This window comes from Cucurbita pepo, chromosome LG01 (genome assembly GCF_002806865.2).
Source record: "Cucurbita pepo subsp. pepo cultivar mu-cu-16 chromosome LG01, ASM280686v2, whole genome shotgun sequence".
Taxonomy (NCBI): Eukaryota; Viridiplantae; Streptophyta; class Magnoliopsida; order Cucurbitales; family Cucurbitaceae; genus Cucurbita; species Cucurbita pepo.
Window position 1 is genome coordinate 13654305 of NC_036638.1, and position 19337 is coordinate 13673641.

General features: G+C 36.3%; 1 protein-coding gene across 1 annotated transcript; it reads left to right on the forward strand.

Annotated features, from left to right (window-relative positions):
- Nucleotides 1-12274: 12274 nt before the first annotated feature.
- Nucleotides 12275-13632, forward strand: LOC111799598 (aspartic proteinase CDR1-like). Its single transcript, XM_023683003.1, has 2 exons — nucleotides 12275-12865; nucleotides 12989-13632. The coding sequence occupies exons 1-2, from the start codon at nucleotides 12275-12277 to the stop codon at nucleotides 13583-13585; spliced, it is 1188 nt and encodes a 395-aa protein (XP_023538771.1). The 3' UTR covers nucleotides 13586-13632.
- The last annotated feature ends 5705 nt before the right edge of the window (nucleotides 13633-19337 follow it).

The following is a 19337-nucleotide window of genomic DNA, read 5'->3' on the forward strand; positions in this document are numbered from 1 at the left end:
AGGCCAATGAGAGGGTGGGGCCCCTTGTTCATGTAACGATCCTAAATTTTCACATATCTAGAGTCGCCACTAACGTCTCATGCTCATCTATAATGCGGAAATATAACTCTTACATGAACATCATTTATAATGTAAACTTCGAAAAACATTTAAAACAACTCCTTCTCTGGAAAATACAGCCATGGTCCTACGTGTTTAAATACAAAATACTAAAATTTAGAGATAATAAAAACAAATACAAAATAATTTAAAACAATGGAATGCAAAACAGCCTATTTTAACTTAAAACTAAGAATTTAAATATGAGTCTACCCTATGCACGTGCCACAGTCTCTGCTCGCGATGTCGCCGTCCTCCGTACAAGTGCGCCTTGTCCTTTACCTAAAAAGTAATGTGGCACACGACCTAAGAATTTCAAAGAATACTCAATAAGTGGCCCCACTATAGGGGCCATGCAAATGCAAACACATTCAATCATGATTTAGGGATCTATCTCTAATCATCTTAGGGGTGGCGTCCAATCTCGGACAAATTGGATGTGTAGTACTTCCCAACACACGATGCACACATGCGAGTGTGAATCCCCAGGGCGCTCTCACACGCCCTGGACCCTCTGGTCAAGCTAATATGTAGCGACGTCTAGAGGTCAGCGGAACCCCATAGTGTCATGCGCCTCATGAACATTCTCATCTGTGTGCGTTTGCACCTGTGCGCATTCGCGCTCATCATATGGTGCGCGTCCGCACTCATCATCTCTAGGGGAAGTAGCCCTATGCTTATGAACATACAATATGCATGAGATCCCTCTAAATCCATCATAATGTCTCTTCTGATACAACTCCCTAGTCTCATCTCTTTGTTACTCTAGGTAACACATACTCGTGGATATTTATATTAATATCATTTTCACGCTCTTAGGGTTGTGTCCTATGTCGATCTAACGACATGATGCAATATGGCACTCATCANTACGGTGCGCGTCCGCACTCATCATCTCTAGGGGAAGTAGCCCTATGCTTATGAACATACAATATGCATGAGGTCCCTCTAAATCCATCATAATGTCTCTTCTGATACAACCCTCTAGTCTCATCCTTTGTTACTCTAGGTAACACATACTCGTGGATATTTATATTAATATCATTTTCACGCTCTTAGGGTTGTGTCCTATGTCGATCTAACGACATGATGCAATATGGCACTCATCATCATATAACATTCTCAATATGGAAAACATCATCATATTAAGGTAAACATCATGCAATCATCATACTCATCATATTGCCACAAAGTGCATCAAACATATCAAGTACGTCATTCATCAAAATATGTATATACTGCACACATCATCAAGTATCGTAACCCATACATCATCATAACTTATACAATTTTTAGCCTATCCTATAGTAAGGTAACTTACTTGGTTGGCCTTGGCCGAAGTACGCCCTAAATAGCTAAACGTAAGCTCCTGTTTCGTGAGAGCTGCTTTCTATGTTGCCGAGGTTTGTTTCCTATCACAACGTTCACCACTTTTCGATAGTATTTCACAATTAATTTACCTATAATTCAATAAATATGAAATACGACTCTAAACCGGCCTCGGATACCTTAATTGGGCCCGAAAACAGATCTGGGAGGGTTGAAATAGTGGAAACCGGGCTGAAAACAGGTGAGTCGAGCCGAAGAGCCGCTGGGAGCTGTCGGAGCGTCACCAGAGGGAGCCCAAGCCTTTTGTGCCGAGGGACCACCTGCGCCGCTATGTGACACGTGGTAGCAGCAGAGTGAGCCACGTCGTGTAGTAGCGTCGGGTCAAAGCGCGAGTCGCAGTCCGGTTTGGGTCGTGGTCCGGTTCGTTGGCTGCGGAAGTCTACTGAGCCAAGGCTAATCATTGGGCCTTGGCTTACTAGGCTGGGCCGCAAGTGTTTGGGTTGCAAGCCGGCTTGATTGGATCGTGAGTCTGGTCTCGGGTTGGTTCAACTAAACCGTAGCTACTGGGCTAGTTTGAGGTTTGGGCCGTTGTAGTTGGGCTGAGCTGAAGGCAGAAGCCGAGGGAAAGAATGGGATGGCTCTCTCGGGTTTTGGGTTCGGGTTGACCCGGATCTGTGGATCTCGTCTTCCTTACCCGACTTCGGCCAATTTTCTGGCGAGTTTTCTCTCCTTCCTACGGCGTTTTCGTTGCCGATTTCAGTCCTCTTTCTTTCTTTTCCTTTTTATTTGTCGTTCTTCTTTCTTTTTTGGGAGTTTTGCGGCCAAAAAGTTCCTAAAACCACAGATCTAAGAACGATTAGGAAAACCCAATTTTTCGACCTCGGTTATTGACGACGGCGCTTACGAAAAAGCACAAAATGCACCATGAGTTATTGTGCTTTCGTTAGGGATCCTTCTCATGGTGGTAATAGGTCGTTTGGTTTCAGTTTTCAGGTGGTTTGAGGGTTCGTCGGAGAAACTGGATACTCGCCGACATTTATCCAAAATCTCTCTCTCTCGTATTTTCTTTCTTTTCTCCCTTTGCAGGTATTGTGATAGGTGCTGGGAGTTGTGGGCTGAAGGCTGGGCGTGGTGTGGCCGTCGTTTCGCATGGGGTCTGCGAAGCTTGGCGGTCACCGGAAAACTTGCCGAGTTTTTCGGAGACTAAGTTTTTTTTTCTTTTTCCGTTTTCTTTTTCTTTCCTTTTTTTTTCTTTTTTTTTCTTTCCCAAGTCGTTACAGTTCAAGACCTGGGGTCATTACTTAAGAGAACAACCTCTTTACTATCCCTAAAAGCAGGTAGGAGTGAATTCTATCTTGCACCCTATGTCCCCAACTATTCACCTAGTCTTACCCTTGAAATGGGAGGCTTATTGAGTCGGCGATCTCGGGCCACTCTCACCCATGCAAATCTAAGGATAATTTCGAATAAATAGAAATTCATAGTTAGCTCAGGATTAAGATCGAGTTACCTAGGTCATCGAATAAAAAAATCAGTCTCAACAGTAAACGGCATTATAAAGTGAGAGTGATTTTCTTTATGGTCCGATCTTATGCAATAATGAATCCCCTGTTTTCGCTCCAGCGAGAAAAATGATTTTGGATGAACTTTGGAGGCCAATATCTTAGGCTACGACCCACGAGAAAGTATGAAATCAATCCCAAGCTCTTCCTTGTAACACCATCTTTAAGTTTCATGAAGAAATCGAGGAAAGAAATGATGAGATCAGAGCTATGGAAGGTCATTTTCAGACGGTAGCTCAAAGGACGCGCATGTCTTCTTCCTGTCCAGAGGAAGAAGACATGACGTGGCCAGTTCAGTTGAATCGGCCAAGTCAGCCCAAAATTCAACCTTCTCTCAGTTTTTCTCAATTTTAATCCTCTTCTAGATTGGTTCTCATGAAAAACTTTATGGTTCCAAAAACGACACAATAAGAAGTCTATGGAAGGAGATTTAAAGTAATTCGGATACACGAAGCTCAAGAACAGAGGTCCCGAACATCGACAACGAGGTAGGTAAGTAGCCACCTTGGAATTTTTGTTAAGAATTACTTGTAGGAATCGCTTGGATTTTCATATGAACCCTAAACCAAGCATGAACTAAGGATACATGAAAGAAAAACTCAAAGAATTGTGAGTTAAGGGCCTAAACTGACCAAATTGCTCGAAATTTAAGTAACGTTAAAATAGCCTATTAATGAACTCCGCCGACTATGAAATTTTAATTATGAGAATACTATTAGCATGTTAAGGTTATATATGAAATTTGGTGGTCATTGGATAAGGATAAGTAGGTAAACAAGAAATGGGGCAAAATGACCATAATGCCCGTAAGGATATCTACCTACGGTTCATGACCTAGATGACCCCCAAATACTATGAAACTCCATAGTATACCTTATTTTATGGTTTTTGAAGATGTGGTGAAGTTCGAAAGCCATTGGAACTCGTTAAGTAGCAAAACCAAAAATTTTGGGGTAAAATGACCATAATGCCCCTAAGGAAGACTACCTATGGGTTAAGCCCTAAATGACCTCCCAACATTATGAAACGTTTTATGAATCCGTATCTCAGGAGGTTTTATTAGGTAATGAAGTTTGGGAGCCACTGGAAACTAATAAGATTCTACGTGCACAAGACCACGTTGGGGCTATTCCTAAGAAGAGCTTGTAAGTTCCATGCTTGATCCAAGATGTTATGCATAAACTTAGGATCCCCAAGAATACAAGGAAATACCTAGGTTAATGCAAATGACATGCTTAACAAGTTGCTAGGATCCATGCCCGGAGTAACCATTATCTTCCATTACGAAGGGTACAACGAGACCCCTATTCCTCTTTAGGTGGGATGCTATGCTATATGTACCATGAGCAAGATGCCCCTCTTTAGGTGGGATGCTATGCTATATGTACCATGAGCAAGATGCCATGATGGACTTATTATTGTCCACCTAAATGAGATGCCCTGCATCAATATTTGCCAGCAGGATGTCACACTTATGATGATGCTATCTATACACTCATGGGGAGAAAATTAAGGGTTACTTTGGAAGAGTTTTTAGGTCTAAAACATGATGTATGACATGATAACCCCTAAGGCTTAGTTCCTAAAAACGAAACAAGAAGTCATATCCTAGCTCAAGGTCTAGACATGCTCCAAATTACCAACTATTCTCTTTAAGGCTTATTCTATATGACATTGAGGATAAGTACAAGATTACAAGATGATTGGAGCAAGTTTGGAACCTAAACCAAGATGGAATGTAAGAAACGCCTAAAGGAAACACCTTAAGATTCAAGACCCTTCAAGAACCCTCTAGAATCCATTAGGACTATATAACCTTCTAGAATAATTATTACGATGTATTCATATGATTACGAAGGCATGGTACAACTTATGCCTCAAGAAAATAAGAACCTTAGAAACTTACAAGATTAAGAATCAAGAACAAACTTTACAACTACCAAGACAAGAAGAATGCTAGGTACCACCCAAAGATGAGGGACCAAAGTTCTTTGACACGAAATTCAAGAATGCTGGGTAATACTCTAAGTATGTCCCATTGTGGCCCATACCTCCCACCACGCGGTGCTTTCTAAGGAGGCCTTGTTTCCTCTTCTAGGTGGGATGCCCTGCACCGTGTTTCCTTTGCAAGATGTCATGTTTGGCCTCATTTCCCTCACCTAGATGAGATGCCCTGCGCCATGATGATTTGCAGGATGTCATGTTCATGTATGCACCGATCACGCGACCTATATGGTCTATGCCAGATCACGTGACCTTTATGGTCTATGTCATGTCCATGCATGCATCAATCACCTGACCTTTACGATCTATCATGGAGATTAACCTATGGCCACGATGGAGAAAGAAAAGAGTAAGTTAACCTAGCCATGAATCATGAACCTCCGAAGACCTCCCATGGTACATCATTTTTATGACTTAGACTACGCTGCTTGGAACGCATAAAGCCTTGAGCGTAGGTATTACGCAGTGTCGCTTGGAACACATGAAGTCTATGACACAGGTTGACAAGTTTATGTTTAGTACCGTAAAATTCTAAGGGAAGTGTCTTGGAGAACGAATTGTAGGGAAAGGAAGGAAAAACAAAACAAATTTATTGGTGTTCCTTCTTTCTTGGCGTGTATGTGTTGTAGGGTGGGAATAGAGGGTAAGTTGGGTGGTTGAGGGAGTGAATGGTAATGGATTTGTGAGAAGGGAGGGTGGGCGGTTTCCATCGCGAGATCTCTACTATCTCGCTAAAAATCTCATGGTTTTCTATGAGACTTTTTCACAACCAACCTCTTATATATATCTCAACATAAACATTGCACGAAAAAATAAAATAGCACATATATGAAACCAAAGAAACCCTATTCATACTGTTTAAATAAATCCTATTAATGTTGTCGAGATTTTGCTTGCGAGTCCCTAATTGTTGGACATTGTTTGAAGATCTCCTATTGAAAGTCAAAGTGTTCTTGATGTTATTCTTCCTCGTCAATTTCGTCATCCACTCTGACAGCAAGTTCTATTCAAATCCGTTTCAACATGATGGCTTAGTAGGAAATCTATGGATAAATTTGTAAAATCACATCTATTGTTGTCACACTTTAGATTTGAGAAATAATAATAAATTTGTAAAATCTCACCAAACCTTCATATAATAATAAATAAAATTTTATTTGATAGAGACGACGTCGGGCAAAGTAGAAGAAGACTACACAACAATGTGGTATTTGCTACATACTCTTCAATTCAAAACAAAGTCGGGATTGATAGATGTCAAATTTAATTTCAATCTTAATCCGTGTCCTAGACATGAGACGTTATGACCATGTCACAGGGGAAGCAAGGAAATGTCAAATCAATTATGGACTAAATATGGGTTCTAAAGCCTAATACAAATCATATGAACGTAGGTTTTATTAGGTTAAGGATGTTAGCATCGACCACAAGACCTAGCAATCTACCAATGAGAGATTTCAAGTTAAGACTAGCTATGTATTGTATGTGAAAAAGGAAGTGGATAGTCTAATAAGATCCACCTTCCTTAAAACCGCCTTGGGAATAGTGAAAGACCACATAATTACATAAGATTTGAAGGAAATTTTTATTAAGCTCCTTGTGTTATAAAGGGATTTTGAGGGAAATAACTTCTTTTTGGGATTACCATTCCCAATAAATAGAAAAAGTATACCAATGAAGTCTTTGAAGTTGCACGAGTAAAGAGGTTAAAGAGTTGGATACTTTAGCAAAGTTTAGAGCATGTGATTTAGAGGTCAAAGTTATACACGAATTGATTCAACTGTTGATTTAGTTGATGAAAGAAAACAATTTATCTTGAAGAAAGTAAAAAAGTTGAAATTAAGATCGAATTATGTATTTGAGATTTTTACCGCATTAATATCAACATGACGTTGATTTCAACAAAGAGCTTGAGTTATGAACCCACTCCCAATTTTTAATATTATAGATATAATAATTTAGTATAGTTGAAGTAGACCAAGCTACAAACATACAGTTAATAAGTCACGAATTCATAAGTTTTAGCATTTTCCCAGTGAGCGCATTAGCTCGGATCGTTAAGAGGAAAGAATTGACTCACTTGGCGATATAATGAATATGAGGAACGGATTAAGGTAGTCATGAAGAACATGTATTCTTCAAAAAAAAAAAAAAAAAAAAAAAAAAAAAAAAAAAAAANCCCTCAAGTATCCAAGTCAAGAACAACAATGTTTCAAAGAATTTCTCCATGTTTGACGTGGTCGTTATGAGTTATTGTGATATCATTTACTCACTTATGCCCCATAGATTATTCTCATGAATCAAATCTTCAAAAAAAGTTTCTAGACTTGTTTTATAGGAGTGCTTACATGTAACACCCGAGCCTTGACGAGAAATTTAATACCTCCCCTCGAAACAAAGTATGCTTCTCCATAAGCTCTGATACCATGTTTGATGAAAGTTCAACATCGACTAATTTAGGGAATGATCATGGGTTTTTAATCAAAGAATGCTATCTCTATCGATATAAAATCTTTTAGGGAATGATCATGGGTTTTTAATCAAAGACAGATGAATATTCACAGGAGAAGAAAAAAAAAGAAGGAAAACAACCTGAACTTCAGAGAAGAGGAGGAGATCGCAGAATCACTGGTCCAGATCTGGTTTGTGATTCGTTTTCCCAAGCCGGCGATCGCTCCTACGCTCCTCAAATTGACACGTTTCAGTGTTTACTATAACTTGTGAATCAACATGCAACAAGAATGAGAGAATTGTTTATTATTTTAGGAATTCTTTTAACACCTAAAATAGTAGACACAAAATTGGAGTGATAAAAAATTAGTTTCAATTAATGTAAAGATTTTGTTAAAAAATTGAGACAAGTAATTCTAAATTTTAATATATTTATTATCTATTTAGTGTATTATTATATCACACTTTATATATTTTTCTTTAATTTTTCTAATAGTTGAGGGCTCTCTAACTTCATCAAATTCGATTATTTCAATTATAATATTTTTCTATTTTTGTTATATACAGTAATCTTAAACTAATCATTTTAATTGTATTTTTAATTTCGTGATATATCTTTGTACTCTTTTACTATAACTAACTCTCAACAAGTGTCCATATTTTAGTTGTCTACTATGTTAATATGTTACAATTTTTGCTCGTTGTTCTTCATTGATTTTTTTTTCTTTTTTTTTTTTGTGAATAATTATACATTTATTTGTATTTATTTGTGAACTTTTAATTATATTTTATCTAAGATTGTGTAACCATTCAGATTTTGCATTTTTGACTTGTTTGGTTAAGATTTTATTTCTATTTCTATAAATAACAAGATATCATGCTAGCATTTATTTTAAGATGTGATTTCTAACGAGGAAGTTACTAAAGTAAAAGTCATAAGACCTTTTATATTCCTATATTCAACTCTCCTCCTTTCTTGTAAAAGAACTTTTGCTCTCCAAACTTGTTTGTGTTTCAAGGGTATCTGAGAGTACGGGAAATCGAGTGTCAGCCGGGAATACGTGTGGGTGGTTCGCTGGGTAGTTTTCTTGTTCGGCGAGTTCTCGAAATTGATTGTGTTGCTGTTTTGGAGGAAGAGTCGAGTGGAAGTTAACATCGACGTCGGAATCTCTGCGTCAAAGAAGGAAAACCGTCGGAACGAAGGAGGAGGACGCCACATACCGTCGTCGGAAACGGAAGGGATTGCGTCGTTGGCGGCGACACATCAGATTAGGGTTTTCGTGAGGGATCGGGCGAAGAAGACGCAAAGTCGGGTCGGGTTTTGGCCTCTGAACCTGCCCACGGAAGGAACGCGGGCCCTGTGCGTTTCGGTCCAACACGGACGCGCACTGCAGCCTTGGTCTCGGCTCTGCACGCGTGCTCTCGGCTCGGCTTGATGTAAACGGCGGCTCGGCTCCGTCAAATCCCGCGGCTTGGCTTGGCGGCTTAATTGGTCGGCTCGGCATCTTGGCTTGGTGACTCGGTATCACTATAATATATCGATTCCAAGGTTTTCGACCCTTATAGAGCCGTTTCTGCCCTTATTTTTACCATCCGAGGTTAGTATGGTTCCTAAACGTTAAAGACAGATTAGGTCAGGGGTTTATTTTCATAAATAGCATGAGGTTTGGCTAGGGTAACTTATGAAAGGTTCCTAAGTTTTTATGTGGTTATCATAGGACGTATTTAAACGCTGGGATTAGCTGGGATTAGCTCGTTGTGAGTGACTTCAACCAAGACCATTGAGGTAAGTGACCTTACTGTTGGAGTTAGTTTACTACGTGTTGTATGATGGTGCGTGCCCTGTGGCCCCTGCATGCACCATATTTTATTATGTGATATGACTATATGATGTATGAATTATGTCATTGTTTATGCTATGAAACGTAATGGGTTATGTTGACTGTTGACTTATGTGAAGTTATGAATGATATGTTAGTGATATATGCCATGAAAATGTTGATCGATGTCATAGATACACGTAGTATTATCGAGTCATGTCATGAGATGTTTGTGCAAATGGAATGTACTTTCATGTTATGTAATATGTCATGCAATGTAAGTCATGTGAGATGCAATGTGATGTAAGAAATGTAAATGCGATGTTAGCACTGCTTATGTAATGTCATGTTAGATATGTTAAGGGTCCTCATGCATATATGTATGTCACGTACATCGGGATTCTTCCCTTTTATGTTACGAAAGAATGAAATACGATATTTATGTTCGCCATGATATTATGCGGGCCCTTTTCTGTTCTGTGGTGTCCGGCGACGTGTAACACGTTGTGCCCGACCAAGCCAGGCCAAGGGGGTATGTATACAAGCCCGCCTGGTGGGTCTATGTACGCGTGCATGGGCCGTGTGTGAAGGAGTACCACACATCCAACCCTACCCGGAATAGAAAAAGGCCCAAGGCCATTTAAAATTTATGAAAAGTTAGGTCCTGCTCATATGTTGATGTGTTTACATTCCTAACTCCAACAGTGGGGTGACTTACTGAGTATTTCATAAAATACTCAAGCCACGTGCTACCTACATTTTTCAAGTAAAGGCAAGGCGGCAACGTACAGTTGACGGCTGAGCTGAGGATACCATGGATCATGGAAGTTGAAAATGGATATTTTTAAGAGTTTACTTTGATTGGACTGTTTAAGTTATAGCATTGAGTATTGTTTTATTTGGATTTATTTTGAATTCAATTATCAAAGGTTTATTTTCGGAGTTTAGGTTTTGTTTTGGATTTATGAATATTTGTGAATAACTCTTCCAAGGTTATTTATCATGAGCTTCCGCCTAATGAGTTATGTATGGATGGGTGACGTCACTAATTAGGTTAAAGGGGCGTTACAGATTGTATCCGACAAATTATGAATGGTGGATAAATAAAACTTTTTTTTAACAATCCGAACCCAACCCAACCCGAAAATAGAGTGTTGGGTTGGGTAGTTAAAATTTTTGGGTTGGGTTGGGTTACCAATCTAACCAACCCGAACTTTTGTGGTTGGGTAAAAAAAAATCTCTCAACCCAACTCAACATGGACCCTGAACACCCTAATTCAAATTAGCTTAAAATTCAAAAAACAAAATTAATAAATTAATAATAATAATTTTGAGTAAATTTATTCCCACAAGGGAGGCTAAAAAAAATAATAAAAAAAAATACTTCGAAAATGTCTCAATTATATTAACTACAATTAGTTTATGATTATGTCATAGTGGTACATAAATTATAAATTTTAGTAGGAACCATGCCTTTGTTATTGTAACAGTGAGCATAACAAAGAAATGCAAAAACTCTTACTCAAATGCACGACGGTTGTGCGCCTATATCCTGACACGACACTATAAAATATACGCTGATTTGAGCAAGAACACATTAACTAGTGAATGAAAAATTTAATTGAAGACATAATCTCAATAAAATAAAAATAAAAATGTTTCACAATAATTGGCATAGACTCGTTCCTATCGAAAACTCGACCCAATTCACAACCACTTCGATCTATTTNTTAATTTGATCTCATATAAAAAAAAAAACATAAAAAATAAAAAATAAAGAAAAAAATAAAAAATGCTNAATGAAGGTGGAACGTGAAAATTTTAACCTCCGTTCTTAAAAAAAGAAAGTATATTAAATCAATTAAATTAAATAAATTTGAGAAGTACACGTATTTTTATTCTTGTCATATTGAATAAAGAAATCATTTTTAAAAAGAATTCTAAGTTTTTGTTTTGGAGTGATTTGAAATTATTGAAACCATCTTTTTATTATTTATATAAACATTCCAAGGATTTTTATGAAATATAAAATTAAATAATAATTAGTTATTTGAATATTAATATATGTTTTAAAATACTCCTATGTAGTTTGATATGAGATTTTATTTAAAAATAAAAAATAAAAAATATAGCATTCATTATTATTTAAATAGTACTAAGTTGACTATTAAAATACCCATATTCTGTTCTTTTATTTTACGTTTTTTTGTGTGGACGGTTTATTAAACTATTTTCCTTTATAGAATTAAAGTTATAATTAATAATAATAAACATTAATTATTAATTACCATATATATGTTAAATTTAAAAGTTTATATAGTTTTATTTAATTCATTTATTCGAAGGTAATTATTAAACTAATTCTGATAATTAAATATTTTTCTTAAATTATTTAGATTAAAATTTAATTTATAATTAATAAAATAAATAAATGTAGTTTACTAAACTGCTAATTAAGTATCGAGCAATACCCTAAATTTATTTAATTAGTTAAATAAAATAAAATAAAATAATAAAATACTGTTTTTTCTTAAATTTAATTCATTATTATTTATTACAATTTTAAAACGTTTTCCCAATAATATTAACGTGTGCTATTCCATATTCTATTCTCTTATTTTACGTTTATTTGGACAGTCCATTAAAGTATTTTCCTTTATAAAATTAAAGTTATCATTAGTAATAATAAAGTTATTTAATTCATTTATTCGAACATAAAACTAAATTTAATAATATATATATATATATAGTGTGTGTGTGTGTGTGGAAATGGCAATAAATGGTCGGAAATATGAAAATTTAATAGAATCTGAGTAAATAGAAAGAAATAACAAAATACTTAAAATAACATTCTATTTTTATATTAAAAACAGTCAACGTTACCAAAACACACCCATCCTTTCCTAGTTTACTTCTACGTAATAATTTCAATTGCCACATCATTATCTCTATTAGGGTATAAATAAAACAAACAAATTTAAAATCTATGCAATTATTTCTTCATCTCCCATGGCGCTTTCTATATTTCTCCTTCTCGCACTACTTTCCATCGCCGAGTCCATTGCCGGCAAAGGCGGTGGTCTCAAGCTGGAACTCATCCGCCGCCGTCTCTCACCCGACAACGTTTCACCGATGGCAGCCCAATCACAAATTTGGCCTGAAGCCAGCCAATTTATAATAAAAATCGCCGTCGGAACGCCGCCGACAGAGGTGCATGCAATCTTCGACACTGGTAGCGATTTATTTTGGACTCAGTGTCTTCCATGTGCGAACTGTTACCGACAAACGAATCCGATATATGACCCTTCGAAATCGTCAACCTTTCAAACCCTTTCTTGCGAGTCGCCGCAGTGCCATTTGACGGGGTCCGGTGCGACGTGCTCCGGCACCGACATGTGTAAGTATAACTATGGGTATGGAAGCGGATTGACGCAGGGAGAATTGGCGACTGAACAAATGGCTGTTACTTCGAGTTCTGGAGCAACAACGCCGTTTCCAGAGGTGGTGTTTGGTTGCGGACATAATAATACTGGAACGTTTAATGCAAATGAAATGGGATTGATTGGATTTGGAAGAGGAGCGATTTCCTTCATTTCTCAGGTATATACATATATTATCACTTTCTATTATTATTATTTTTCTAAAAATATGAAACGTTTATATTCTTATTCAAATAACTAAAAAATTCAGAACCTTATAGTTAATGTAAATTTATATTCATAGATAGGTCCATCGGTTGGCGGTAGAAAGTTCTCCCTTTGTTTGATGCCAACCAACACCGACCCGACAATCTCAAGCAGCATCTCTATCGGGTCGGGTTCTGAAGTTAAAGGACCCGGAGTCATCACAACCCAACTCGTTCAAATATCCGACCCGACATATTACTCTCTCACCCTCACGGGAATCTCTGTCGGAAAAACCCTCGTTCCGTACAGTATGTCAGGACCTCCGGCCAAGGGGAATGCGGTTCTCGATACCGGCACGCCCCCGACTCTCCTCCCCAAAGAATTGTATGAACGATTGACTGCCGAAGTTCGGCGGCAGATCCCATCGGAGCCCATTGGTGATACTCTTTGCTACAAAGATAATTTGGGGGATTTGGTGATGACTTTGCACTTTGACGGCGACGTGGATCTGCCATTAAGTACAGTTCAGACGTTCAATCAGATGCCGGATGGGTCATTTTGCTTCGCCGCGATGGGCGTTGACGACGACAGTGCACTCATCGGTAACAGTATGATGGCGAATTTTTTAGTTGGGTATGATATTGACAATATGATGGTATCGTTCAAGCCCACTGATTGCACCAAAATTGGTTGAGATTTTTTGGGCTTATAAAACAATACCCTAATTTATAACTATTCTTGTAACATAGGGTATTGTTTTATTTATAAAATTTGGAAAGCATTAATGAATAGATGTGGAACTATATTCTATTTTAGTAATTTTCCATTTTAAGGTAAAATTTGACATTAATTATTAATTATTTTTTATTTAAGTTATAAAATTATATAATTAATTCAAGAGATATTTTAGAATTATGATGAAATCAATCGGGAAGAAAGAGCTAAAAAATCTTATTCTATTTTTTCAAGCCGTTCTTATGGCTAATTTGTTAATATATGGGCAACAATATCAAATACGTGCTTTAAAGATAATTTGAAGAAGTTTGTGAGGTGAGATTAAGAACAAAATATGCAAGGTTAATGATTGTATGAACCCGAACCATAAGTCCAATGGACCGGTGATTGTGGCCTGTGCAGGCACGAGAGGCGGAAGACTCGGAATCCTTCATTCATGTTGATCCTACATGGTAGAAAGATAGAGAAAAATTATGTATTTGCTTCAGTCGCGATTTGATTCAAACAGGGACTGAAGTTTGTGGTTTTGGCTGTAAATACTTCAGAAAACATGGACTGATTTGGAAGTATACTTTGGAGGGTATTTTGGGTATTTCACTTTATGGGAATCAAGCCCACGAGGGTGATATTGGTCGTCTGGAAATAGAACATTCTCTTTTGTCTGTACTGTTGAAGTTTGTTTAGTCAAAGGTTGATTTCTTGACTTATTGGTCTCACGATAAATTACAAAAAAAAATAATAATAATAATAATAATAATAATAATATTAATTACTATTTATTATAGAATCTTATTTTGATTAAAATTACTTAATATTTTACATTTTATATTATTTTTGAAGTTAAATTACAATTTTAGTATTAAATTTTGGATGTTTTTTTTTTATTTGATTTTTGTGAAACAAACTTAAATCTATTTTTTTTAAAAAAAATAATTAATCAGATAGACACCCATCTTAAATTTAAAAATAAATATAATATTATTTTTTTATTATATATATTGTTCTTCTAGAACAAACGTACGATCAAGTGAAAAACATGGGTTTCTGGGTTGATTAGGTTGTCCCATGCATCCTAAACTCTAATACATTAATAATAAAATCTAAAATAGACTAATAATATTTCAGCGTCCGTCAATTTCCTCTCAAGAACTTCTAGTACAAGTTTCTCTACCACGGTTTCTTTGCCCGTGGAAATCTCGACACCAGTCCGAAACTCAACCAAATTCTGGAACGACTCCTTCCGTGACTATATAGCTCTTAGATGCTCCTCCACCTCAACCAACCACTTGTGAGACCTAAAACCTAAATTGGTATTTAAGATTTTTTATTTAATTGAACGTTTGACTATGTAATTGTATAGGCTCTTATAGTTCTAATTTTTTTTTTTTTTTTTTTTTTTTTTTTTTTTTTTNGTTTTTCAATTGAATTGGTGCCCATGTGACATAACTTTGTGATATAGGGAGAATATTCTTCGGTTCAAACACGAATACAGTTGGGAATTCAAAGAGAATATTTTGCAGACAACATTGTTTTGATACAACTTTAACAACAATTATGGGAAGCTTCCGTTTGAGGTTTTTTGGCGAGAGAAGGGAATTTGGCTTGAAGAACGATGCAACTATTCCCACTGCATTTGGCGTGCAGATGAGAAGAGTTTTTCTTTATATAATAGCAAAACAAGGGTATTCGAGCTCATTCATCCATGGAGTCCTTAGACAAATCCATCGCCTTTGCCTTACTTCACATCAAATCTTTTCTTTTCTACGTGAGTTGTGTGCTTGCGTAGTACTACTATTACAAAATGTCGGTTAATCATTTAAGTTCTAAAATATATGGAAACATTTAATATATAAATGAGTACATCTCAATAAAATATTAAAGTTGTTATTGAAAAATAAAATATTGACGTCAGCCTTAGTATCAAAGTCTAGATTTTATAGAAAACTTTCAAGCACAAAGTTGAAATAAATTTGAAAGTCATACACCATTCTCGAGAATGAAACAAAAATAGATTTTGTAAAGGCCAAAAAAAAAAAAAAAAAAAAAAAAAAACGATCGTCAGAAAACATGCGTTCACACCTCATGGCGCCACATGTCGCACCGGCAGCCAGAAACTTCTTCGGCTTACGCAGCTCAGACGGCTAAGCTCGGCTTCGCGGCTCAGAATCAAGCTCTTCGACTCGCTAAATGGTATTTTGCCCAATTTTTACCTCTCCAACTATCCTAAAGCTGAAATTGACCTTGTTTATGGAAATTAAATTCAGTATAAAGTTCACTTTCTCGATTTATGTTAAACAGAGTTAAGAAATTGTAGTTTCTAACGAAACAAGATGGACATTCTAATAGGAAACCACAACTAATAATGCCAAGAGAAATTTCGAGGGATGAAAAGCAAACGTACTCGAATTTAGGGAGAACGCAGGCGCTAAGGCCAACCAAGTAAGTGGTCTTACTATCGAACAGGTTGAATGACTTGTTTAATGTATGACGACGACACGTGCCTAGTAGCCCCTGCATGTGTCATTCATTCTTTATATTTATGATGTGTGACTATATTGTATGATGATGATGTACGATATATGATGATGTGATTCTGTGATTAGATGATTCTATACAATGTTGTATGATATTTATGATATGACATATGTTTGACATTATGAGATATATGATGTGATAGGATTGACCAGCAACGTGATGAATTGAAATAATGAACAAACCCGATATACACGTGAAAAGTTATGATAGAATGATATGATATAAAGGAAAATGATAGAGGGGTTGTTATATAGCCTATTGAAAGGAAAAATGTTGGGACCTCATGTATCATTGTGTGTTCATGCATAGGGGGATAACCCTTCATCTTTTACGATGATACGAACGCCTACACTGCAAGACAAGGAAACGACCAATATATTTGTTATAATGCTACGAAGGTCGCTATTCCTAACGGGTGTCCGACACCAACAGCTCCGAGATAATGCTCGCCTAACAAGCAAGAGGTCCAAGAGGTGTGCGAGCCGACTGGTGGGTCCATACTCGTACGTGTAGACAGTGTGTAGAGAAGTAAATACACATCAAATTGACCCCGCTTAGTTTAGCTGCCTAAGAAATATAGACTGATATGATAGGCCCCACTCATGATTGTATGTGCTTGCATCTAACTCCAATAGCAGGGTGACTAACTGAGTATTTATCAAAATACTCAAGTCATGTGCTATTCTTATTTTTTCAGGTAAAGGCAAAGCTCCCCTGTACGGCTGACGATGGCATCCCAATTCAGGAGAGCATGACACATGCATTAGGGAGTTTGCAAAATTTTAATTTCGTAGACTACACGTTAGTGTAGGTTAGTATGCATTTAATTTTGTTGCATATAGGTTAGTATAGGGCAGTCTTACTTTATGTCATTTCAATTTTTTGTATTTTATTTTAAAGACCTTCTAGAAAATATGTAAATCCACAAAACATTTTATGATAAACTTTTGAATGAAGTCTTTTTCCATAAAATATTTTATGATATGTATACAGTTGGCTTTAGGTTAAATAGGAATCTAGGGTCGTTATAGATTCTAAAACATCAAAAAAATGAATGATATGAATTGTCTCTATGTGATTTTGTTGTTTACTTTTGCATCAACTTTTAATGCCTTCACTTGTTTATCTCTTCAATCTCGAGGGTCACCTTGAAAAGTGACCATTCTCAATTATAAGGAAGGAGAACCTTTAACGGTCTCTTGCAAGTTGAAGGCCAATGATTTAGGTAAATAAGGGTGATGTATGATTTCAAATTTACAATGGTACCGTCTTTATATATATACGTTTATATATCTCTAAATTTACATAATTGATAGTTTTTTAAAAATAAAAAGTTCAACCACTGAAAGTATAATATACAACGGAAAAAAAACGTCATTATGGTTATTCAACTTCTATTACGATTTATAAAAAAATAATTATAATTTGAATTTTTAATAAGAAGTTTAATACTTTAAGTTCAAAAGTGAAGAATTCTTTAATGCTTTATGATTTATTGCAACTACAGATAGATCCACTTCTTACTTTATTTTTCTTTTTATNATGGCAAGTTCAAATTTCTTATCTCTTAATCCATGTCTTTTTAACTTAATTTGTGTCTATCTAACATAAATTTCTAATACAAGGAGCATATCCTTCGGTTCAAACAAGAATACTATAACGACCCTAGATTTCTGCTTATCTAGAGTCACTACCGTCATCATAACTTAATTATTTTTTAAAAAAATAATAATAAAATATTCAAAATATTGTAACGAACTTTCTAGATTTTTAATTCCCACCTACTTATCGTTAGGGTCTTAAGGTTATCTTAAATCTTATCATAAATAGTAACCCTACAATCATGCACCCAATATAACTTAAAACCTTAGGAATACTAGACAGTCTTAGAGGTGTACTTACTTAGTCTCGGTAAGGCGTTCCGCTCGATAATAGAGAAACCTTTGACTCTAATACCATTACTTTCATGACTTCATTTTTTAGCTAGAACGATGCATAGATTGCAACTAGAGTTGACTCGATAGTATAAAAAGACGACAACGTTTTTACATTAAAAAAAAAAAAAAAATTTAAACATAATATACAATATTTTTACATTATATCAAAATAGAGTTCATAACAAAACATTTAAAACAAGTAGGTCTCCAAGTTTCTCAAATTTGAATATATGAGTTTGAATCAGTCAAGAGAACTAGGGCCACACCTCTAGTTATCTTGTAAATTTCTACTAGCTCGGACTACTAGAGACATTCTATCCTTGGCTATAGTCTAGCCAAGCTGATACCCTCACCCTAGTCTTAATTTGAGGGAGAATTTCACATTTAATCACTTGAAGTTCATATATAGATATTCATGCATATAACACGTATGCTTAATGGGGCGATAACATCCATCAAGCACCCGGAGGCCAACCATAACATCCATCAACCTTTCAGGCACATGAAGAAAAGTTCGCCATTAGAAGAATATGAATGAGTAAGTCTTGTTGTTAATTTGGTAAAATTTCATTAAAATACTTAAATCTGGCTCGAAACAATGCTTAAAATCAAACCTAAGCCTGAACAAGCTGTCCCTCCGAATCCCAGGTTCGTGATCGGAGGAAACAGATTTGGCAACCCAATACCTGTGCGCTCAAGTCTCTCAGCTACCAAATAACCATAAAAGAATGCCAAGAGATTGCCCCAATGAACTCGACCAACCTCATGTTGCATGGCCCATGTGCCTACTTGACTCAACCCAAATTCCAACCTGCTGCCTACTAGACTCGACCCGAGTTCCATCCTACACGCCTACCTAACTCCTACCAGTATCGACCTAACCTAGACATTCACCTGCGCGTGTCCCTTCGCCAAAACCTGCATTTTTGAACCCTTACACCAACCCAACCTAATGTTGTGACCTGTGCCTCTACTCAGTGACGACTTTATTTGACTTTGATCCGCGACTTAATATTTGATGCTTTCAACTCAGGATACCCGTTTTTAACCATGTTTGAAATTTTTAGACCAAATCTTACAATTGCTTGCCCTACAGAAGTCGATTTTGATATTTCCAAATGGTTTCGAGATGAGTACGACTATTGTTTCAAAAAACTAGGTCGCTCGATTTTTGCTAATTCGGTGTCATGAACTCGCATGGGTTTACTTGAATTTAGGGACTTGAACTTAGCTACCTTG